The 22,693-nt window shown below is 56.6% G+C and overlaps 4 protein-coding genes across 4 annotated transcripts in view; 2 read left to right on the forward strand and 2 right to left on the reverse strand.

Moving 5' to 3' along the window:
- Positions 1 to 8,599, reverse strand: part of PPP1R16A (protein phosphatase 1 regulatory subunit 16A) — a 33,186-nt gene extending 24,587 nt beyond the window's left edge. Inside the window, exon 1 of the mRNA XM_059901484.1 lies at positions 8,480 to 8,599. The gene's annotated coding sequence lies outside the window, so the exon portion shown is untranslated. The remainder of the gene's footprint in view (positions 1 to 8,479) is intronic.
- A 146-nt stretch (positions 8,600 to 8,745) lies between these two features.
- On the forward strand, positions 8,746 to 13,091 carry FOXH1 (forkhead box H1). The gene is made up of 4 exons (XM_059901744.1): positions 8,746 to 8,790; positions 11,038 to 11,266; positions 11,562 to 11,666; positions 11,771 to 13,091. Exons 2-4 carry the CDS (start codon positions 11,093 to 11,095, stop codon positions 12,572 to 12,574), a joined length of 1,083 nt encoding a protein of 360 aa, XP_059757727.1. The 5' UTR covers positions 8,746 to 8,790; positions 11,038 to 11,092; the 3' UTR covers positions 12,575 to 13,091.
- On the reverse strand, positions 13,089 to 20,144 carry KIFC2 (kinesin family member C2). Its single transcript, XM_059901742.1, has 18 exons — positions 19,838 to 20,144; positions 19,520 to 19,601; positions 19,187 to 19,338; positions 18,919 to 19,057; positions 18,656 to 18,780; positions 18,499 to 18,564; positions 18,282 to 18,410; positions 17,770 to 17,853; positions 17,541 to 17,655; positions 17,353 to 17,462; positions 16,855 to 16,963; positions 16,587 to 16,744; positions 14,806 to 14,910; positions 14,602 to 14,723; positions 14,382 to 14,505; positions 14,148 to 14,277; positions 13,806 to 14,062; positions 13,089 to 13,714 (listed from the first exon to the last, which is right to left on the reverse strand). Exons 1-18 carry the CDS (start codon positions 19,934 to 19,936, stop codon positions 13,460 to 13,462), a joined length of 2,361 nt encoding a protein of 786 aa, XP_059757725.1. The 5' UTR covers positions 19,937 to 20,144; the 3' UTR covers positions 13,089 to 13,459.
- Positions 20,145 to 20,835: 691 nt separating this feature from the next.
- TMEM276 (transmembrane protein 276) lies at positions 20,836 to 22,395 on the forward strand. The gene is made up of 2 exons (XM_059902392.1): positions 20,836 to 21,439; positions 21,605 to 22,395. The coding sequence occupies exons 1-2, from the start codon at positions 21,347 to 21,349 to the stop codon at positions 22,088 to 22,090; spliced, it is 579 nt and encodes a 192-aa protein (XP_059758375.1). The 5' UTR covers positions 20,836 to 21,346; the 3' UTR covers positions 22,091 to 22,395.
- The last annotated feature ends 298 nt before the right edge of the window (positions 22,396 to 22,693 follow it).

Below are 22,693 nucleotides of genomic sequence, written 5' to 3' on the forward strand. Positions count from 1 at the left end.
AGGCAAAAAAATGGAGCTGGAGGAATCAGACTCCCTGACTTCAGACTATACTACAAAGCTACAGTAATCAAGACAATATGGTACTGGCACAAAAACAGAAACATAGATCAATGGAACAAGATAGAAAGCCCAGAGATTAACCCACGCACCTATGGTCAACTAATCTATGACAAAGGAGGCAAAGATATACAATGGAGAAAAGACAGTCTCTTCAATAAGTGGTGCTGGGAAAACTGGACAGCTACATGTAAAAGAATGAAATTAGAATACTCCCTAACACCATACACAAAAATAAACTCAAAATGGATTAGAGACCTAAATGTAAGACTGGACACTATAAAACTCTTAGAGGAAAACATAGGAAGAACACTCTTTGACATAAATCACAGCAAGATCTTTTTTGATCCACCTCCTAGAGTAATGGAAATAAAAACAAAAATAAACAAGTGGGACCTAATGAAACTTCAAAGCTTTTGCACAGCAAAGGAAACCATAAACAAGACGAAAAGACAACCCTCAGAATGGGAGAAAATATTTGCAAATGAATCAACGGACAAAGGATTAATCTCCAAAATATATAAACAGCTCATTCAGCTCAATATCAAAGAAACAAACACCCCAATCCAAAAATGGGCAGAAGACCTAAATAGACATTTCTCCAAAGAAGACATACAGACGGCCACGAAGCACATGAAAAGATGCTCAACATCACTAATTATTAGAGAAATGCAAATCAAAACTACAATGAGGTATCACCTCACTCCTGTTAGAATGGGCATCATCAGAAAATCTACAAACAACAAATGCTGGAGAGGGTGTGGTGAAAAGGGAACCCTCTTGCACTGTTGGTGGGAATGTAAATTGATACAGCCACTATGGAGAACAATATGGAGGTTCCTTAAAAAACTAAAAATAGAATTACCATATGACCCAGCAATCCCACTACTGGGCATATACCCAGAGAAAACCGTAATTCAAAAAGACACATGCACCCGAATGTTCATTGCAGCACTATTTACAATAGCCAGGTCATGGAAGCAACCTAAATGCCCATCAACAGACGAATGGATAAAGAAGATGTGGTACATATATACAATGGAATATTACTCAGCCATAAAAAGGAACGAAATTGAGTCATTTGTTGAGACGTGGATGGATCTAGAGACTGTCATACAGAGTGAAGTAAGTCAGAAAGAGAAAAACAAATATCGTATATTAATGCATGTATGCGGAACCTAGAAAAATGGTACAGATGAGCCAGTTTGCAGGGCAGAAGTTGAGACACAGATGTAGAGAATGGACATATGGACACCAAGGGGGGAAAACTGCGGTGGGGTGGGGATGGTGGTGTGCTGAATTGGGCGATTGGGATTGACATGTATACACTGATGTGTATAAAACTGATGCCTAATAAGAACCTGCAGTATAAAAAAACAAACAAAACAACTAATACTAAACTTTCATTGGGTTATTTGTATGGAAATATGTTAATATAAATGTTTCAGACATTACATGAAATTTCTAAAAATCTTATATTTGTATTTGTATGGAAATATGTATGGAAATATGTCAATATAAATGTTTCAGACATTACATGAAATTTCTAAAAATCATATTTGTATTTGTATGGAAATATGTATGGAAATATGTTAATATAAATGTTTCAGACATTACATGAAATTTCTAAAAATCATATTTGTATTTGTATGGAAATATGTATGGAAATATGTTAATATAAATGTTTCAGACATTACATGAAATTTCTAAAAATCTTATATTTGTACTTGTATGGAAATATGTATGGAAATATGTTAATATAAATGTTTCAGACATTACATGAAATTTCTAAAAATCTTATATGTTCTGGTATAATGTTATAAGTAATAATCCTAGTTATTACTTTAAAATGTATATCTCAGAAATAACTAATTTTCTTGTCAACTGCATTATTATGAACTGTCATCAAATCTTTAACCGTGGTCATTTTTAAGTCTTTTGTCATTTACAGACAGTTCTGGGTGTACTCTGATGATTTTGCAAATATGTTCCTATAAAAGGGTTTCATCTTCAAGAAATACATGGAAAAGACTCTGACAAGTACAGGTTTCTGGTAACGGACTGTACTGCTGAACTGAATGAATAAGCATTTTCAGAACTCTAATGAAAAACTGATGAACTCATAAAAGTGCTAACAAAAGATCAAGATGAAAAAAAAAATTAATTACATGGGACTGAGTGAACTGATGAGGATGAGTATAATTTTTGTGACTTTCTGTCTGAATTAAAAAAAAAAAAAAAATTCCACAAGGACTCAGAGGCAAAGAATATACAAATCAATTTTCACTGCAAAGTAAAGGAGCTGTTACAGTGGAGGATTACTGGACTGAATGTCAATATTATGACATAGTATGAGTGTGTTTCATGTTTCGTAATTGCAATCATTGTTGCTTTTGTTGTGGTCATCCATGTACAATGGTTGGTGTCAGTCGATTTATCTCTTGTAAAAATAAAATACAGTGTGTGTGAAAAAAAAAAAAAGACATGTAGAAAATCTTTAGAAATCTATAATAGGGCTACTAGAATAAATAAGTATATTTAGCAAGGTTGCAGGATACAAGGACAATATGTCAAAATCAAATTCATATCTTTGTATTGGCAACAAAGGACTGGAAAATGCAAAATGGTAAATATATCATTCAAAAAATTCGTGTCACAAAACATGGAAGCTCTGACACCCGCTTCTAATGGTAGAGCCTAATCCCCTTCCCCCTGAATATGGGTTAGACTTAATCACTTCTAACAAATAGAAAAAAAAAAAACCTGAAATGATGACGCATCACTTCAGAGACCAGGTCTACAAAGCAGTGCAGCCTCTTGCTCTCTCTTGGATCGCTGGCACTGGAGGAAATCAACCGCCACGTTGTGAGACAGTTAAGTAGTCTAGGAAAGGCCCTAGTGTGAGGAACTGAGCCCTCCTGCCAACAGCCACGGGAGGGAGCAGATCCTAGACCCCTGCCCCAGCCCTCAGATGATGCAGCCCTGGCTGATCATCCCAAATGCAGCCACAGGAGACCTTGAACCAGAACCACCCAGCCAAGCCATTTTTAAATTCCTGACCCACAGCAGCTGTGAGATAACAAAAATTTATTGTTTTAAGTCACTAAATTTAAGGGTAATTTGTTATACAGTAATAGATAATACAGAGATCTACATAAATAGATCTGTAGCTTCAATACAATCCCAATCAAAATGCCAGTAAGCCCTTTTGTAGAAATTCTCAAATTTATATAGGACTACATAATATCTTGAAGAGCCAAAATGATTTGAAAAAGAAAAACCAAGTTGGAAAATTAACAGTACTTGATCTCAAGGCTTATTATAAAGCTACAATAATCAAATATGTGGGATATTAGCAATAAGATCAATGAATATAATAAAGAATCCAGAAATACACCCAAACATATACTGTCAATTGATTTTCAACAAGGGTGTTAAGGTAATACAATGGGGAGAGGATGGTCTTCAAAAATGGTGTTGGAATGACTGGATATCCACGGAAAACAATGATCCTTGACCTCTTGACCATAAGAGAAAGCATAAACCATAAAGGCAAAAAAATGACAAACTGAACTTCATCAAAATTAAACATATCTGCTGTTCAAGACCCTGGTAACAAAATTAAAAGTCGGGACGTCCCTGGTGGTCCAGTGGCTAGGACTCCGTGCTCCCAATGCAGGGGGCGTGGGTTCGATCCCCGGTCAGGGAACTAAATCCCACATGCAGCAACTAAGAGTTCGCGTGCCGCAACTAAGACCCAGCGCAGCCAAATGAAAGAGAGAGAGAGAGAGAGAAAGAAAGAGAGAAGGAAAGGGAGAAGGAAAGAAATAAGGAAAGAAAGAAAATGAAAAGTCAAGCCACAGACTGAGAACATTTTTGCAATACATGTATCTGGCAAAGGACTTGCATCCTAAATATACAAGGAATTCTTAAAGCTTGATGAGACAAACAACCCATTTTTTACGGGTAAAAGATTTAGACACATCACAAAAGAAGATATACAAATAGCCAATAAAATAAGGACATGAAAAGATGTGCAACACCATTCATCATTAAGGAAATGCCAATTAAAGGCACAACGAGCTACCAACACTCACAAGAATGGCTAAACTTTAAAAGAATGATAAGAGGATATGGAACTGGGAATGTAAAATGATACAACCATTTTGGAAAATAGTTTGGTACTTTTTTATAGAGTTAAACACAAATACGCATTTCAACCATCATTTCTATCAACTCAACCCAAGAGAAATAAAGTATATGTCCACACAAAGACTTGTAGACACGAGTAGTCACAGCAGTTTTATTCATAACAGCCAAAAACTGGAAAGAATCAAAATGTCCATCAACAGGTGTGTGCACAGAGAGTAAAAGGTGGTGTATCTATGCGGTGGGTACCAGACATTCGGCAACAAAGACAGAACGGACCACACATACATGCAGCAATCTTAATTTCCAAAACGCTCTGTCTGGACGAAGAAGTTAGACACAAAAGTGTTCATTCTGTACGCTTCCATTTATGTGAAATTCTTAAAAAAAAAAAAAAGGGACAGTGAATCTATAAAAACAAAAAGTAGGGACTTCTCTGGTGGCACAGTGGTTAAGAATCTGCCTGCCAATGCAGGGGACACAGGTTCGAGCCCTGCTCTGGGAAGATCCCACATGCCGCGGAGCAACAAAGCCCGTGCGTCACAACTGCTGAGCCTGCGCTCTAGAGCCCGCGAGCCACAAATACTGAGGTCGAGAGCCACAACTACTGAAGCCCGTGCACCTAGAGTCCGTGCTCCGCAGCAAGAGAAGCCACCGCAATAAGAAGCCCGTGCACCGCAAGGAAGAGGAGACCCCACTCGCCGCAACTAGAGAAAGCCCATGTGCAGCAACGCAGCCAAAAGTAAATAAATAAAATAAATAAATTTATAAAAACAACAACAGGGCTTCCCTGGTGGCACAGTGGTTAAGAATCCACCCGTCAATGCAGGGGACACGGGTTCGAGCCCTGGTCCAGAAAGATCCCACATGCCATGGAGCAACTAAGCCCACGCGCCACAACTACTGAGCCTGCGCTCTAGAGCCCGCGAGCCACAACTACTGAGCCCACGTGCCACAACTACTGAAGCCCGCGCACCTAGAGCCCGTGCTCCGCAACAAGAGAAGCCCCCGCAATGAGAAGCCCGCGCACTGCAACGAAGAGTAGCCCCCGCTCGCCGCAACTAGAGAAAGCCCGTGCGCAGCAATGAAGACCCAACTCAGCCAAAAATAAAATAAATAAATTTAAAACAACAACAACAACAACAACAAAAAAAAACCAAAAAGCAGATCAGTGATTGCCTGGGGAAGGGAATGGGGATGATGGAAATGCTCTACATCTGGATTATGGTAGCTTTTACAAGGATGTATACATCTATCAAAACCCACCAAATTATTTTATATAGGTGCCTTTTATTGTAGGTAAACTATACCTCAGTAAAGTTTGATGTAACAAAACAAAAGTATACAACCTAAGTTTTCTCCTGGCCTCTAACCCTGAGTGGTCTGGCCACCCCTGGCCTTGCTGTCCCCTCCCACACCTCTCTCCACTTCCCACTCAACACCAGACTGCTTCCTGCACCTCAGGAACCTCGGCTCTATACCACAGAGACTGGGAGCTGAGCTCTGGAACCAGACTCTGGGTCTAAAGTGGCAGCAGCTGAGGGGATTGGTCAAGTTTCTTTACCTCTTTTAAATCAGTTTCCTCATCTGTAAATGGAATAATAGTACCTTCTTTATAAGGGTCTTATGAGGATTCAATGAGTTAATACACAAGGCATTTTTTGGTGTCTGGCACAGGAACTGGCAAACTACAGCCCACTGTCTGTTTTTGTATGGCCCATAAGCTAAGAATGGTTTTTACCTTTTTCAATGATTGGGGAAAAAATAAAGAGAATATTTTCTGACACATGAATATTATATGAAATTCAAGTTTCAGGGTCTATCAATAAAGTTTTGTGGAAACAGAGCACATGTACTTACGTACTGTCTGTGGCTACTTTTCCACAAAAAGGCAGAATAGTTGCGAAAGGGACCATATGGCCGGCAAAGCCTAAAATACTTACTCTCTGGCCCTTCACAGAAAAGCTTTGCAGACCCCTGATCTACCATCCTCATCATCACTCCCCCTTTGCATCAGCTGTGCCTTCTGTCTGGAAAGTTCTTCCACCAGATCTAATAATAGTTCCCTCCTTCTTGTAACTCAGATCTCAATTTAAAGTGTATTTTTTAAAAAATTTTTATTTATTTATTTTATTTTTGGCTGCATTGTGTCTTTGTTGCTACGCGCAGGCTTTTCTCTAGTTGCGTCGAGCCGGGGGCTACTCTTTGTTGCTGTGCGCGGGCTTTTCATTGTGGTGGCTTCTCATGCTGCGGAGCGTGGGCTCTAGGCGCACGGGCTCAGTAGTTGTGGCTCGCGGGCTCTAGAGCGCAGGCTCAGTAGTTGTGGCACATGGGCTTAGCTGCTCCGCGGCATGTGGGATCCTACTGGACCAGGGGTCAAACCCGTGTCCCCTGCTTTGGCAGGCGGATTCTTAAACCCTGCGCCACCAGGGAAGCCCCTCAGATCTCAAGTTAAATATCACCTCCTCAGAGGTCTCCTGTGGTTACCCTGTCACTCCTGTCTCTTCACCCTGTTTTCATTTTTGACTCAGTTTACTGTTTTCTTCCCTGAACCCGGTGCCTGACTTGCAGGAAGCACCCATAACCACAGGAGCAGATGCATTCCGGGCACTGGGGGACGGCACAGAAGGGGACACAGGAGATGGTGAGCTTGGGACTGAGCCGGCTGAATGGAAAGGACCACCACTCAGCTGTGTGTGCAGCTGCGTCAGGGCCGGGCTCAGCACTGGGATGCAGAGCCAGCGATGGTGACACATGCATTGCTCACCCACCCGGAGATCAGCCCGGAGGAAACACAGGAGGCCTGTCGGCAACGGCAATGCTCACTGCGGGCCCTGCCAGAGCAGCGAGGGCCATTCCAACCTCCCTGACAGTGGGGAGGGCTCTGCAGGGGCTTCATCTGAGTCCTGGAGGCTCCCGGGGTTCACCTGCAACTACACCACACTCCTCCTTTCAGAACGGGAGGAGGTTCTAGGGGGTGGGTGGGGGTGAGACTTACAAAGCGCGCCACACAAAACCAACACAACAGCAGTGGTCAGATCAAAGAATGACCAAGGTCTCGCGAAGTCCTGGCAATCTTTGTGTTTGTCACAGCCGCCCAGGAAGGAAGCAGCCCAGAACCCGCCGTCTGCCATCGGGCCTTACCGCGTTGCCCACACAGGGGTCCTGGCAGTGGAGCACATGCTCCTTCTCCCCAGGACCCTCTCCCCTGGGTGTCTGTGGAACTAGACTTTCCTTCACCTCTCTGTCTTTTTTCTCAATCTGATGTGCTGACAAGACCTTTCTTAAGGCCACAGAGCTTGGAAAGGGACAGGGGAGGTTTACTCCCTCCCCTCCCCTCCACCACTATTACAGGGGTTCAGTAGGGTGGTGGTCTGACACACACATGGCAAGGTGATCAGGAGTGCGGCCCCTGAAGTGAATGAGGCGGCCCAGCCAGGGCACAGAGGCCCTTTACACCTCTCCCAGGGAGAGCTCCCCAATCCTGGTGGGGAGCACCTGGGGGAGCAAAGGCAGGGACTGAGAAGAGCAGCGTGGTGCCCCTGCACCTCCACCCCCAAGCTAAGGACCGGGAGGAAAAGGCAGGCCCAGAGGCTTGGGGAGGTCTAGCCTTTCTCCCGCTTCCCCAAACCTGGAATGACTCCGTACACACCTCCCGTCTCCGCACCCACGGAAATTAATCCCACAGTCGCCTCAGCCTCTGCTCCAGGACGGCGAGGGGCCCCAGCCGGGCGTGGATACTCCCTCCCAGGCCCGAGCGCCTCCGCACCAGCACGGCCGGCACTTACCACACAGCAGCTACTATTCCCGCCCGAACACCGATCTGTGAGCTGGAGCCCAGGATCCCCCCCACAAGTGAGGTCACTTGAACCCCTGGAAGTTTAAGGAACTTGCCCCAGAAAGGCTTCAGTTTCTCCTCTGGCCTAACTCCAAAGCCCACAAGAAGCCTGGCAAGTCACTTCTCCGCAGGCCTTAATTTCCTCAGCTGACATGGAGGTAACTTTAGTGCTGCCTACCTGACCAACAGGTTGCAAGGCTGCAAACAACTCCACATTTAGCTAAAACGTGAACAGCCTACCGGTGGCCTTCACAGCCTGCCACTCCAGGAGCCTTCCTGACCCTCAGCACCGGCTGCCCGGGCCTCACCCACCTGCGCCCAAGCGGGGCCTGGACAGCCTCCCGCCCGGACCCGGGCCTCCCCGTCTCCCCGTCTCCCCCTCCCACCTCCGGCGCTTCCCCTCCCGCCAGCAGGCCCCGGAAGTCCGCGCCTCACCTTCCGCCTCGCGCCAGCAGCCACCGCGCAGTCGATCGGAGCCCGTCTGCGGGTCCTTCAGCCTAGCGCTCCTCCCGGCGCCGCGGGGGCGGGCCCCGCGCCCGGCCCTCGCCATGGCAACGCGATACTTCCGGCCCGCGGGTCCCGGAGCCGGAAGCCGCGGCTCCCGGTGGGAGCAGGGGGCGGGGCCGGGCCGCGCGGGGGCGGGGCCGGGCCGCGCGGGGGCGGGGCCGGGCCGCGCGGGGGCGGGGCCGGGCCGCGCGGGGGCGAGGCTTGCGCAGAGCAACTAGAGAGAGGTTGCTGACCGCAAGGTGCGAACGTCTGTGGTAGGGGCGTCCTCGGCGCGGTGGGGCCCGGTTGGGGCGGGAAGGGCAAGTAGGCAAAAGGTTCCCAGGAGGGTGGTCATCTATTTACGCTGAGCTTTTAAGGAAGGGTCAGAGTTCACTCGACAAAGCAGGGTCATCACTGGTGTAGAGATGAGCATGCGCAAAGGTGGAAGGACCCGGTGGGAAGAATTGAGGTGGTGGTTTAGGAGGGCGGGGGCCCGGTAGGGTGGTACGTGCGGTCAGTGATGAACAGTCAGGACATGAGGAGCCTTGAACGCCAAACCAAGAGCTGGGCTTTATCCTGGAAGCACAGGAGGACCAGTGGAGGAGAGGGGGTGACTTAAGACCTGTTGGAGAAAAAGACCTCTCTAATGACCGAGTGGAGCTAGGAGGCCATAGGTCGCCTGGTGAGACACAAGGACCCCTCAGCTAGAGCCCTGGAAACAGACAGGCGTTGAGGAGGTGACATAGGGATCCAGAGGAAGCCAGGTGAAGTCTGAAGAAAGAGTCTGAGACAGCGGAGGGAGTCGTGTGGTACCCCACATACGTCATCCATCTCAGCTCCAGGCTTCCTCCTCCACTGCACCCATCACTCACCCATTCCCTCAGCACCTCGGTGAGAGCTGGGCACCCACTGTAGGCTGCAGATTTTCAACTCTCTAAGGGTATAATTGGTGTGTGTGTGTGGAAGGGGTGCTGCTGCTGCCCAAGAAAAGCCAAAATCTTAGAGTGAAGCGATAGAAAGTGTCTCCCTGTGCTTCTGTGGCTTTCCTCGGGTCTGGGGGTCCTAGTAGCAACACCCCACCACTGCTGGTGTCCTGGGCCTGATAATCCCTTTGCAAACTTGCCCAGTCCTCACCGGGGGGAACCCAGGCTTTGGGTCAGGGTACAGAGCACAGGCCCTGACTGACTTGAGGGGCAGAGCCACAGACTAGATGGCCAGGGAGGAGGTCAGGGGACAGAAGTGTCTGGGACCCAGAAGGACCATGTCTCAGGGCAGCTGCCAAATGCATTTTTCCAGAATCGCACCTTTGGGCCAGGCCCTGTGCCTGCTAAAGCACTCAGAAGCTCTGGCCAGGGCTGAGCAAGGGGTGCTGGCCCTGCAGGCCTCCCCAGGCTCAGCCTCCCCTCTGTCTCCCAGAGTGCCCCTCCTCCACTCAGGCCTACCCCCTCCTGCCTGGGGAGCATCTCCCTCCTAGCCTAAGCCACAGGGCATTGGGGCTGCCTGGGAAGCCCTGTGTACCCAGACATAACACACCTGTCCTCACTCCTGCCCAGAGTGATGCCAAGTGGTTCTCGCAGGCTCCCCTGGGCAGGCACCATGACCCACAGGGCTGTGTTCTCAAGGCCTGGCCCCAAGCGGTAGCCAGTAAACACCTACGGCTAGAAAGCCTCTCCTTCCATGCACACCCACCCAGGGGCACTGCCTGAGTGCCCCAGAGGACCAAGCGGCGTCCTCCTCGGGGGACAACCTCCAGAGTCTCTGGACCCAGAGGACCAGAAGAGGAGCAGAGAGGCAACACACTTCCAGGAAGTTCTCTCAAGCCAGGGGGGGTTCCAGCTTACCCAGGACCAGTGAGGTGCACAGGGAATAATGAGGGACTATTATTATGGTCATCTCCCAGGACCCACTGTTGACCAGCACCAAGGAGGGAAGGAAAGTGACCTCCAGGGCCTGGGGAGCCTTCTGGGGCCATGCAGCAGCCTGTGGGAAAATCCCTTGAGTCAACTGTATCCCTCTTTTATTTCTGAGGTTTCCTCTAGGAAGCCCTCCCAGACCACCACCCAAGTCCTGCTAGCTGCTTGGCCTTGAACTCTGGGCAGGACCCACCCCTTCTTGGCGGCTCATCTTGGACCAATCACTCCCCCATCTGTTAAATGTGAACCTGAGATCTAGATGGGATAAAGTAACTGTGGGTCATAAGCCCCTTCCAAGGGCTTTTCCTTCCAGCTCTAGGGGGGGTGCCAAAGGCAGCCCAGGGGTGAGGAATGAGGCCTGGGTGGCCGCCTGCAGCCCCCACTGGAATCTTCCCTGCCCCTCCCTCCCAGATTAACCGAAACCTGCTAATTGTGGCTGCCCTCTGCACGCTCCCCTCCCCCACCGCGTATTTCTACCTCCCTTGGCCTCCCCTCCCCTCCCCCTTCCATCCGAATGATAAAGGGCTTGGCCCGCCAGCCCCCGCCTGGCCTCAGGCCCCAGCTCTTCCTCACCACACTACCACACTGCCCCAGTGCCCTGCGCCCACCACCCGGCCGGACCCCTGCCCACGTTGCCTGCTTCCTCTGCATGGGGCCCTGCAGCAACCCCCGCCTGGGGCTCCCCGGGGGGGAGTCGCCCTCCCAGCCCCCCCAGAGGAGGAAGAAGAGATACCTGCGGCATGACAAGCCCCCCTACACCTACTTGGCCATGATCGCCCTGGTGATCCAGGCCGCACCCTCCCGCAGGCTGAAGCTGGCCCAGGTGAGAGGATCCCCGCCCGCTCTCCCTCACACTCCGTGATCGGACCTGTCCCCGGACGCGTCCTCCACCTGGCCCCTGCTCGGAGGCTCAGGCTCCGGCCTCCACCCCGACCTGGCCCTATCCAGCCATGCCAGTGGGGCCGGTCCCGGCCTGGGCACCCAGGGAGAGAGCTAAAGCACTCAGGCAGTCCCCTTCCCGGCAAGGGGGGGCCACGCAGAGGCGAGGGGAGGGGCAGCGTGGCCCCCCACCCACGCGCCCCAGCTCACGGCGCCCGCTGCCCGCCCGATGGTTTCAGATCATCCGTCAGGTCCAGGCCGTGTTCCCCTTCTTCAGGGACGATTACGAGGGCTGGAAAGACTCCATCCGCCACAACCTCTCCTCCAACCGATGCTTCCGCAAGGTGGGGCAGGGCGAGGGTCGGAGCCTGGGGGCGGGACGCGGGCGGAAATCCTGAGTATCCGGGGTCGTACAGCCCCACCCAAGCCTGCCCCCCTCCTCCACCAGGTGCCCAAAGATCCCGCGAAGCCCCAGGCCAAGGGCAACTTCTGGGCGGTCGACGTGAGCCTGATCCCAGCCGAGGCGCTGCGGCTGCAGAACACGGCCCTGTGCAGGCGCTGGCAGAGCAAGGGCGCGAGGGGAGCCTTCGCCAAGGACCTGGGCCCCTATGTGCTGCATGGCCGGCCCTACCGGCCGCCCAGTCCCCAGCCGCCGCCCTGCGAGGGCTTCAGCATAAAGTCTCTGCTAGGGGACTCCGGGGAGGGGGCGCCGCCGAGCAGCCCAAGTCGGTCAGGCTCAGTTCGCATAGGGGAGGAAGAGGCACCCACTCCAGTCCCCCCCTCTGAGAGACCTCTGTGGCCCGTCTGCCCCCTCCCAGGGTCCCTGAGAGCAGAAGGGGAGACTTCCCAGGGGGGAAACAGCAGGCCCTCGCCCCTCTCCCCTGAACCCAGAGCCTGGCCCCTCCACTTACTGCAGGGTACCCCAGGCCCTGGGGGACTCCCTGGTGGAAGCCACAGGGCCTCGCTTTGGGGGCAGCTACCTACCTCTTATTTGCCCATTTACACTCCCAACGTGGTGATGCCATTTGCCCCACTGCCACCCACCTCTTGCCCCCGGTGCCCCCCCTCAACCAGCACAGGCTATTGGGGGGTGGTCCCTGAAACCCATGGCCCCCCAAGGCTGCTCTGGGATCTAGACGCCCTCTTCCAGGGGGTGCCACCCAACAAAAGCATCTATGATGCGTGGGTTAGCCACCCCCGAGACCTGGCTGCCCCTACCCCAGGCTGGCTACTCTCCTGGTACAGCCTGTGAGGCTCCCAGGGCAGGGGCTGCTTTCCTCTCCCACCCTCTCCTGCCACCCTTAGGCCTGCTGAGGGGAAACCAAGGTATGTGTGGCTCCACCTTGAGACACGAGGTACCAGCCGTGCTGAGAGTCCGCGTGTTTATTGGACACTCCAGAAGAGCTGTGGCCCAGCTGGGCACCACCGCAGCCCTGATGGTCAGTCATGCCTCTCTTACCCCAAGAGGCAAGGCTGAAAGGAGCAGGGCTCTGCTTGAAGTAGCCCTTCCTGTCCCCTTCCTGGTCCCACCTTCTCCAGCCCTCTGTCCATCTATCCATCCATCCATCCATCCATCACCATCTGTCACTTCCCCTCCCTGGCTCCGGGCTGGGGGAGGGAAAACCTAATGACCGCCCCAGCCGCTCCATCCCTAAGACCTGTCCCCCCTCCACTGTTGCCTGGCAAGGAGGTAGCACCTTTGGGGGGAGGGGACGGAGAATGGAGACCCTACCTGGTTTTGGTGGTGGTAGTGGGGAAGATAACAGTAAAGGAACAAACGACATTTTAATGCAAGTCTGATGTTTGGTGATGGGGTAGTGAGTCTGGTGGCCACTTGGCCAGGGTCTGCCTCCGCGGCTCTGGGATCCCCTGCTGTGCGCCGCGCGATAACAGCAGATGGTGATAAGCAAAGGGCTAAGGGCCTGGGCTGGGGCGGGGGGGGGGGGGTGTGTGTGTGTGTGGGGGGGTGGGTGGTGATCATTACCCCAGGCGGAACACTCCTGGGGGCGGGAGAGAAAGGGGTGGACTCTGGGAGTCTGGGGGTCAGCAGGCCCCCAGAGATCAAGGAGGTCGTGGGGGGAATAGGGACTTTGCTGCCTCTGCCAGCAGAGACGCGACCCAGACTCCTTGGGTAGAACTACGAAGGCAGGTCCTCCGGCGGTGCCAGGGCCGAGCTGGAGCCGCTGTCCAGGCCGGGGCTTGGAGGGCTGCCGGGCGAGGGCGTGGCGGTGCAGGGGGTCCCAGAGAGTGGTGTGTCGGTGCTCAGGGAGGAGGGCGTCCCGGAGCGCGGGGCCCTGCGGGGCCTAGCAGGCCCCAGCTCCACTCGCCCCACTCGCTCGGCGAACTTGAGCGAGCACACGGTCTCGCCGAGATCCTCCGGCCGCGTGGAGACCTGCGGGGAGCGGCGCTGGTGGGCGGGCCCGGGTGGGCGGCGCCTGGCATGCAAACAACCCTCCCGCGGGGCCGCGGCCGCCTGGCCCCACCTGCAGCAGCAGCACAGCGGTGGCGCCGGGGCCCAGTGCGGGCTGTAGCAGGCGCGTGAGCTGCGAGTCGCGGAAGGGCACGTGTGGCCGGCGGGCCCGCAGTGCGGCCATCACTCCTCCCAGCGCCAGCAGCGAGCGGTTGATGGTCCGAGCCTCCCGCAGACGCTGAGCGCCGTCCCTGTCTTCATGCGACGTGCCGGCCGCCCCTGCCTTCCAGGCGCGCTCGGACCCTGCCAGGTCCACTAGGTGCAGCGTGCCTGCAGAGGCGAGAGAGCCCGGCGTGGAGGGAGGCCCGGTCTCGGGTGCAGCGAAGCCCCCCGCACGACTCAGACGCCGAGATACCTGCGGTGCCGGGACCGCTTGATGGGGACGCCGTGCGCAGCGTCAGCGTGACCAGCGCGTGCGAACGAGAGCTGTGCTGGTTCATGGCTGTGGCGGCGGTGGCCCGGTTGCTCCTCCCCAGGTTCAGCATCTGGAGGACGGAGGACAGGGCTGGCCTGCTGCGGCGTCCGCGGCCCAGGTGGGAGTACAGGGCGGGGGCTTGGAGGACTGCGCAGCCCCACCGAGCAGCCTCACCTGGTGCAACGACTCCAGATTGGGCACGTCCCAGTGGGTGAGGCCAGCCACCTGGATCCCCCCCTCGCCTGCTGGGCCCTGCCTCACTGCCAGGCGCTGGGGAGGCCCTGGGGCTAGGAGGTCCCTGGCGAAAAAGGGGAGGGCTCTGTTGGGGGTTCTGGGGGGCGGAGCCAGAAGTTGGGGCCCGGGGCGGGGAGGAGGCACCGTTTGCGGCCCTGACCTGACAGCCTCGTTGTAGATCTCCACCATGCTGAGGGTCACGTGGTGCTGTCCCCCTGTTCCCATCTCCCGGAACAGTGACTGCAGCGCCCTAGGAGCTATGCCAGGGTCCTCAGGCGGGCCCTGGGGACGGGGTGAGGTGCCTCATCGGGCTCACATCCCAGCCCCTGGCCCCAGGAGCCACCCAGACTGCCCCCTTTCCCACCTCCATGCTGTAGGTCTTTCCCGTCCCTGTCTGACCGTAGGTGAAAATGCAGACACTGTAGCCTCCGAGGCAGGACAGCACAGCCGACTCCAGCTCCCTGAAGACCTAGGGGTAGGAGGGGTTGGGAGGGGCCCTAAGCTCCAGGACCTGGGGCAAGGTGTGAACAAAACTTGATTCCCCTGGAAGGAGGCTGGCTCTAGGGGAGCACAGTGGAAGAGGGGATCTCCCAACAGACAGGTGAGGCTCCCTGGAGAAGGTGGCATTTGCCAGAATTTGCCAGGCAAAGGGAAGGGACGTGACAGGTAGGAGGAACAGGCGATGCAGAGTATTGGAATCCTGACAATTGACTGCTTGGAAGGCTGGGGGTGTAGCAGTCAAGAGCCCAGACCCTGGGCTTCATGGCCAAGTTCAAACCCTGGGTGTGACTGGAGGCAAGTCACTCATCTTGCCCTCTGTGAGATGAGGACTGTAGTGGCACCTGTTGTGAGGATTAAGTGAGAATGTGGACCAAGAGGACTAGTGCAGCACTTGGCACGTGAAAGATGAACCCAGAGAGTCCCATGTGTGGAGGTTGGTGGGCAACCAGGATCCTGGAAGTCAGGCCCTGGGAGGGTGGAGAGAGGCAGGTGAAGGGGAGATGGAGCTGGGACTTGCGTCCTGTTGGCAGCTGGACACCAGCAGCAGCCTCTTGAGCAATGACACAGTCGGCCAGCTTTTGTGCCCAGAAGGTGGCGGGTAACTACTGGGCTGTCAGATCTCTTTGAAATTTTGGTTGCCAGCTACGAGGGCAGAGTCCAGAATTGCCAGTGAGGTTGCTAAGACTCCATGACTAGAAAGGAGCATTGGGGGCGCTATTGCAGACAAAGATAGGGACTACAGGTGAGGGAGCCCAGTAACAGAATCCTTTAGCTCTTTCAGCCAGAATTGGAGGACCCTGTCTAGGAAGGCTACCCAGAAGGCAGTAGACAAGGGACCCCTGTTCAGGGCTGCAGTTGGGATGGAGACTGAAGACAGGGTGGGGGTGGTATGGGGGGTAAATAGAGGTAGGTGGAAAACAGCTGCAGTGCCCCAAAAAGTGGGGGAGGGAGTACCTGCCAGGCACTCTCATCACAGTCTGTCCCCGTGAGGCCAGCACAGGTCTGGGTCTCTGAAAGCTCTGCCCCTCGCCTCACCCCCTCCCAGCTCTCAGCCTTGTTTCCTGAGCTCTAGTTGCAAGTTGGTGTGCAGTGAAGATAGTGTGCGGGAAACAAGGCAGCGGGGGGCTGGGGTTGGAAGCTCACCTGTGCCCCCCACTCCCCTTGGCCACAAAGCAAGGAGAGCTACCCACCCTCAGAGCTGACCATCTCTGGACCCTGGGCCAGGGGAGTGGGCAGCCAGTGAAGCCTGCAGGAAGGAGGTCACAGTACTGACCTCACAACAACAGCAGCACCCCAGCCATGCTCCACAGCCCCCTGAGTAACCATCACCTCAAACATGTTCATTTTCCTTTGTTTCCTGGCACAAAGTTACTTTTGAAAATGTTAATCTTCCTGTTTAAGCCATAAAGTCTGTCTCCCCCAGCCTGTAGAGTTTGGTGGGGGGATGCAAAGCGGAAACCCTGGAAAGAAAGTAGGTGCCCAGCTAGAATACCAGTCCTGCCTCCCAGACCCTCCGGCTCCCTTCCCTTCCCTGCTGGAGTCCTGCCGCCCTCTCTCCTGGGAGGGCAGACAGACAGGGAGCCTCCTCTGGTCTCCAGGGAACTCTGAGTGACAGGCGACACAGGTGAAAGGGTGGAGCATCACCTCCTCCTGGCTGGCGTGTGGAGGGAAGACCCAGTCCAGGCGGAAGCGACGCTGGTGCCCTCGATAGCAGGTGGTGACAGTGCCACCCGGGCCGGGCTCTAAGCTCACCAAGCTGGAGGGTGTCCCTGGCCTCAGCCGACAGAGCACACGGATGTTTCCTGGGGTGGAGATCAGGTCAGGGGGCTGCCTCCCAGATCCTGAAGCGTGGAAAGCCTCCACGTCCCCCACCTCTGCCGCCCCAGCCCTTTGCTCCCCAAGCCTGCCATACCCTTGAGCTCCAGCGGCCGCCCTGGGCATCCAGTTGGGGGCTCCTGCTGTGCCTCCAGGAGCTGAGTCCCAGCCCCACCCGCTGACAGTGCCCCCAGGGCCCACGATACCTGGGGGCACAGAGAGGTGAGGAAGGGGAAGGCAGTGGGAAGAGAGCAACGGATGGGGTGCTGAGGGCAATATCCACCACGTGGCCCCCAGCTGTGGGGATCCACAACTTTCAGTGGCTTCAGACCCTTGGGGCATCATTCAGTGGGCCTGGGATGGAGCTCAGGGACCCGAGGAGAACCGTGGGCTTCCTGGCAATCCTGTGAGGGATTCACCGTCACCCCAGTTTGCACAGAACACAGTTGTTCTGGTTCCAGAACCTAAGATTTGCAGTAGACGAGACAAGACCCTGGGACTGGAAAGGAAGGGAGAGCAGGGGTTCCCCAAGGGAAGGCCAGTGACGAGGCTGCACAGAGAACAAGTGCAAGGGAGGCGAGTGAGGGGTCCTGACCTGGCCCCGGGCTTCGCTCAGCGAACCCTGGCAGCTCTGGGTAAAGGTGCTGACCAGTCCTCGGAGGTCCCCACAGCCCTGACGCAAGCTGGCCATGCGAGCACGGAGTCCTGGGGGCAGGAAGGCTGTTGTGAGGGAAAGCCCAGACCCCACAGCCTTCCCATGAGCTCTGGAGCCCCAGCCCTCACCTGCCAGCTGCGCGCGCATCTGCTGCAGCTCCCTCCTGCAGTTCTGCTCCGTCTCCTGCTGGAGCTGCCGGAGGGCCCCCCGGAGGCCCTGCAGCTGCGCCTCCTGCACCCCTAGCTGCCCCACCCAACCCCAGCCCTGTCACTGAGGAAACAGGCACTTACCAGGCTCTGCCTCAGACACCCCCTGCCCAGAGCCCCAGACTTCCCGGCCCCTGGGCCCAGAGCCCACCTGGACTCGGAGAGCTTCCGTGGTGTCCTGGGCCTCTTGAAGCCGGCCCCGGAGCTCCAGCAGTGCCTCTGCCTCCTCCTGCTCCTGCAAGGGGAGTGGCGGCCAGCTGAACTATGGAGCCAGGAGGAAACTCAGGGAGGGGCACTCCAGCTGCCCCATTTTACAGATGAGAAAGTCAAGTCGACAAGGGCTCACAAAGCTGGTCACACATCCATGCCTCCCAATTCCATGCAGGGCTCCTTTCCCCAAGTCTCTCTGCTCTCCTGGAGTCAGTCACTGGGAGAAACCATGGACTGAAAGGAGGAGATTCTCCCATGAGCATCAGTCTCCTTGACGGGGCTACCATGCATTTGCCGCCCACAGTCCAGGCCTCAGGTCTGAAGGGTCAGAGGGGGCTCCCTGCCTCTGCTCCAGCGAGCACAAGGTCCTGAGGAAGCCCAGGCAGTGTTGCTAGAGACCAGGGTGCAGGAGCCCCGGGCTGCAGGGACGGTAGCAGCTAAGGAGCAGGATACCTGGGGGGCCCTGTTGGGGGGGGCGGGGCCCCAGTGCAGCAGGAGGTCCCGAGTAAGGCTCAGGCTCTGTTTCAGGGCCTTGTTTTCCAGAGTCAGATGCTGAACCCTTTTCTCCGAGTCTGTCGCCCCCTGGGAGAGAAGGAAGCACTCAAAGCTCACCTGGAGGCTGAGACCCTCTCACGTCCCCCTTGTCCAGCCCCGACCCCAGCAGCCTCACCACTCCCACACGCAGCTGGCCCAGCTCCTTCTCCTGCAGTTCCAGCTGCTGCTTCAGCTCCTCCAGCTGGAAAGGAGGAAAGAGCACCGGGTGGAACGCCTCCTTCCAGGCCCCTCCCAGACCCCCCACCCCCCCCACTGCCTCCTGGGCCCCTCACCTGTCCAAGGATGAGCTGTTCCAGCCGCTGCCAAGCCCTCTGGTCCTCCTCTAACTGAGGAGGCTGCTGCCCCTGGGCCTCACCCCTTGGTGAAACGGAAGGGCTTTCTTCTTGGGATGGGGATCCTGGGGTGGGGTGGACCCAGTTAGGACAGAAGAGCTCTCTGGCCTGAAGGAAGGGACACCTCACATCTGGCTGCTAGGGTTCTGGTGGGCGTCACTCCCTGAACAAACTCCCTCTTCAACTCACTACTCCTTACGCACCAGCAGGAGTGGGGGGCTGCACCCCTGAGGCTGGCTGCGTCGCCTGGGGCAGGACCTGCCTCCCCCTGGGGCTCCGAATCCATGCCAGGAGGGCCAAGAGCTGACCGGTCACCGTCAACAGTGGGGGAACATCACCAGGCTGGGAAAGAAATAGAAATCAAAGTGGAAAAGGATGGGGATCGGGTGGAGAGAATACAGGAGTATGGATGGAAATCAGTAGGCCTGAAAACACAGAACAGGTGGCTGTAGAAATCTCAACTCTGCTTACCTTGCTCAGGTCGGCAGAATTCCCGAAGCTCTCTTCCGCCCCCAGCTGGACTGAGAGGAACTCCGCAAGACGCACGAGAGCCTCTTCCAGTGAGACCTCGGCCGGACGGCCCTCCGCTGCCCCTCCCGGCCCATCCTCGGACTCCGAGCAGCCTGCGAGGGAGTGGGACGGGTAGGCATGCTGGGTCACGTGTCGGATGCAAGGCCACTAGCCGGCACCTGCCAGCTCCCTCCCTTCCAATGAGGGCACGAGCACCCCCTGCATCTCTCGGACGGCGGCGCTCCCTCGTTGCCCCGGGAGACGCAGCACTCCCGATGCACCAACAGTACCTACCGACCAGGCCGGTCAGCTCGGTCCACAGCTCTGCGGTGGGCTGGTCGGGGCGGCGGCGACCCCCGGGCTTGCAGCAGGCACTCTAGGGAGGGAGCGGGGGGGAGCCCCTGAGGCGAGGCCAGGCAGCCCATGGGGCTCCCTGCCTCCGAGAACTGAGCCCGAGGGGTTGGAGCCGGGCTCTCATCTTCCAACACCAGAGACGGGGTCCTCGGCACGGCCCCTCCCCCGCGTCAGCGCCCCGGGACCTACGCAGCGCCGGCCTGCAAAACCGTTCTCCGGAAGGGGGTCGCCGGCCGAGCTGCGCCCGCCCCCGCTCACCTGGGCGGGGTTCCCAGGGTCGGCGGCCGCCGCGGCCCCGCCATCCCTGCGAAAGAGGCTGTAGAAGATGTAGATGAGCAGCGAGTAGAAGGCGTACATGAGAGCGCGGGGCGGCAGAGGGCCCCGCTTCGCGCCGCCCCGCGTCCCCGCGCCCCAACTCCGCGCCCGCCCGCTGCAGAGCCCGTGCGCATGCTCTGGCGGCCGCCCCCTCGGCACGGCCCCGCACCTCCTCTTCCAGAATCCCTACGGGTCCTCTGCGAAGGACCCCCGCGCGGCTGTACCCCCTCAGAGCCTTCTGCCCTCAGGTGTCTAACCTTTTCTTCCCTCAAGCCCCTTTCTCGGCCCCTCCCCTCACCGCCGCTTCCACCAAGCGCTCCCCTCTCCGGCCCTCCCCTCCCGCCCCTTCCTCCGACCCCTCCCCTCCGCCTCCTTCTCGGCCCCTTCCTCCAACGCCTCCCCGCACCGCCCCTCCCCTCCCCTCAATACCCTTCCCCTCCCCGCCCCTTCACCGGCCCCGCCCCCTCCTCAACCCCTCTCCTTAACGCCCCTTCATCCAACTCCGCCCTACGTCCTTCTCGGCCCCTTCTTCCAACCCCTCCCCTCAATGCCCCTGTCCTCACAGCACCTTCCCCCAATCCCTCTCCCCCTCCCCGACCCCTCCCTCACCACTCCTTCCTCAGACCCTCCCCTAGAAGCCCCTCTTCTCGCCACCCTTTCCTCGGCCCTTCCCCTCATCGCCCCTTCCTCCAACCCCGCCCCGCCCCGCCCCTTCCTCCAACCCCCGCCCCGCCCCTTCCTCCGACCCCACCTCTCACTGCCCCTCCCCTCATGGCTCCTTCCTTGAGCCCCTTCCCTCCCCCCAAACCAGCGGGCGTGTGCGTCCATTACCAAGCAGACACCCCCTCCTCCTAGCCCCGCCCATTCTTACAACCCAGTCTTGCTCTCCTCCACGCCCGCGACGCCCCGGCCCCGCCCCCCCCCGGCCGCTCTAGCCTCCGCTCCTCTCGTTGGTTGGCGCGGGACCGTCGCACACCCGGCGCGGGAGGCGGAGCGGCAGCCAGAGGGCGGCGCGGTGGGCTGATTTGGGTCTCTCGCTCGCCGCTGCGCCGGGGTCGCGCAGCTCAGCGGTCTCTGAGTGCTTGCGCCGTCGCTCTTTCCGGGCCGGGTTCCGAGGACGGCGCCTCCCCGAGCGCAGGGCCCTGCGCCCCTCTCCCCCAGGCCCTGCGCCGACTTGGGTTCCAGGACGCCAGAGCTAACGCCCACCCAGTCCAGGCCCCGCACCGTCTTTTCCCGGCGGATATAGGTTCTTCTTCCCCAACGTTGTGTCCAGTGGCCTCAGGGCTCCTGCGAGTTTCGGATGAGCCCATAACAATATTTAGAAATGGGGTTCTGGAACCTGGGAATTCTGGAGAGACACCCCTAGGGCCCCTTGTCGCCGGCTTCTACGTTCTTCTCCAAAGTTGAGGATCCCTTTCCCATTCCCTCAAACTCACTACCGCCCGAGGTGTCATGGCCCCCAGGCCAGGGCGCGAGTGGAGCTCCGCCCTGTCCCACCTGGCGCTGGGATCAGTGTCTCTGCATGCAGCCCTGAGCACTGCCCAGGTGAGTACGCTGGGGCCGGGCAGGGGCGTAGCCCACTCCCAAATCCCTAGAGGGTGGTGGGAGGTAAGTGTGGGGGCCCGACTTCTGTGAGACCTTCAGACCCTTCCCTGTTTAAAGGGAGGTCCTGGCCTCTTTTTCCCACATCTCCCTTCCCTGTGTTGACAGGCAAATCGAGGGGCCGCTGCTGGCTTCCTGCTCCAGGCCCTGGCTGCTGCCACCATGCTGGCCCCAGGGCTGGGCACAGATGAAGACTGTCTTGCTGGAGCCTGGGTGGCCACTGTCATTGGCCTGCCTCTCCTGGCCTTCGATTTCCACTGGGTGAATGGGGACTGCTCTTCCGCCAACCTGCTCCTGGGAGGAGGCATGGTGCTGGCAGTGGCTGGTGAGCACCTTGGTGCTGAGGGCCGCTCTGTGGCTGGGCAGGCAGTGGTGCTGGTGGTCGCAGTGACCATCCTCATTGTGGCTGTTTTCACGACCAACACTTATGGAATGTGGGGGGGGGTGATGCTCGGCGCCGCAGGCCTCCTGAGCCGGTTGGAGGAGGACAGACTGCTGCTGCTGCCGAAGGAGGACGTCTGTCGCTGGGCCCTGGCCGGAGGCAGCTGGGCCTACCACCGGGCCCTGCACACACAGCGCCTGCAGTGGGGGTGATGGTTGGGGACGGCAAGGCGAGGCTTCTGCCCTGGCTATCACCTTCCCCTCATAGGCCTGCTCCTAGGGCCTCCTCCTCTAGGGAGAGACTCTCCTTCCACCGAAGCCAGCTTGCGGCAGAGTGACTGGTCAGGGGGCAGAGTCTGGGCACTATCTCCTTCTCTAGCGCAGTGTGAAGACTTGCCTAGACCAAAATGAGGGGGACTGGGTCCCGGGCATGTTTTGGGGCCTGATTCTGGGCAGGCCATAGTTGTGGATCCAGAGAGAGGCTTGGTCTCCAATAAACCTTAGGGATTTAGCAGGAATATGGACTCTGCCTATTCTTGAGTCGGATTGAGAGCTCCTCCAGTGAGCTTTCTGAGGCTCCCAGGGCAGCAACTGGTTTCCCTGAGCAAAGGAAGGCAATGCGCTGCAACCAACCCTGGGGGCCTCACTCAACTTGGCCTGCCGGCACCTTTGTCAGGAGGGCCCCTGGACTGAGAAGATACAGGAGCCCTTGCTCTCCTGGAACACGGTGGAGTTCTGAATATCCTTGCAAGGTCTGGCTGGTGGCCCTATGGGACAGTGACCTTAACCGCCCGCCGGCTGGTGTGGGGGCAGGGG

Source organism: Balaenoptera ricei, chromosome 17 (assembly GCF_028023285.1).
Source record: "Balaenoptera ricei isolate mBalRic1 chromosome 17, mBalRic1.hap2, whole genome shotgun sequence".
In the NCBI taxonomy this organism is placed as follows: Eukaryota; Metazoa; Chordata; class Mammalia; order Artiodactyla; family Balaenopteridae; genus Balaenoptera; species Balaenoptera ricei.

Excerpts from the sequence above, each read along its gene's own strand:
- FOXH1 (XM_059901744.1), top strand. The coding sequence starts at position 11,093 with ATGGGGCCCTGCAGCAACCCCCGCCTGGGGCTCCCCGGGGGGGAGTCG. Across the intron at positions 11,267-11,561 it reads GCAGGCTGAAGCTGGCCCAG|ATCATCCGTCAGGTCCAGGC; the intron begins GTGAGAGGATCC and ends CGATGGTTTCAG. Across the intron at positions 11,667-11,770 it reads CCAACCGATGCTTCCGCAAG|GTGCCCAAAGATCCCGCGAA; the intron begins GTGGGGCAGGGC and ends CTCCTCCACCAG.
- KIFC2 (XM_059901742.1), bottom strand. The coding sequence starts at position 19,936 with ATGTACGCCTTCTACTCGCTGCTCATCTACATCTTCTACAGCCTCTTT. Across the intron at positions 14,278-14,381 it reads ATCTGGAGTCGTTGCACCAG|ATGCTGAACCTGGGGAGGAG; the intron begins GTGAGGCTGCTC and ends TCCGTCCTCCAG. Across the intron at positions 14,063-14,147 it reads AAGCGGTCCCGGCACCGCAG|GCACGCTGCACCTAGTGGAC; the intron begins GTATCTCGGCGT and ends TCGCCTCTGCAG.
- TMEM276 (XM_059902392.1), top strand. The coding sequence starts at position 21,347 with ATGGCCCCCAGGCCAGGGCGCGAGTGGAGCTCCGCCCTGTCCCACCTG. Across the intron at positions 21,440-21,604 it reads CAGCCCTGAGCACTGCCCAG|GCAAATCGAGGGGCCGCTGC; the intron begins GTGAGTACGCTG and ends CTGTGTTGACAG.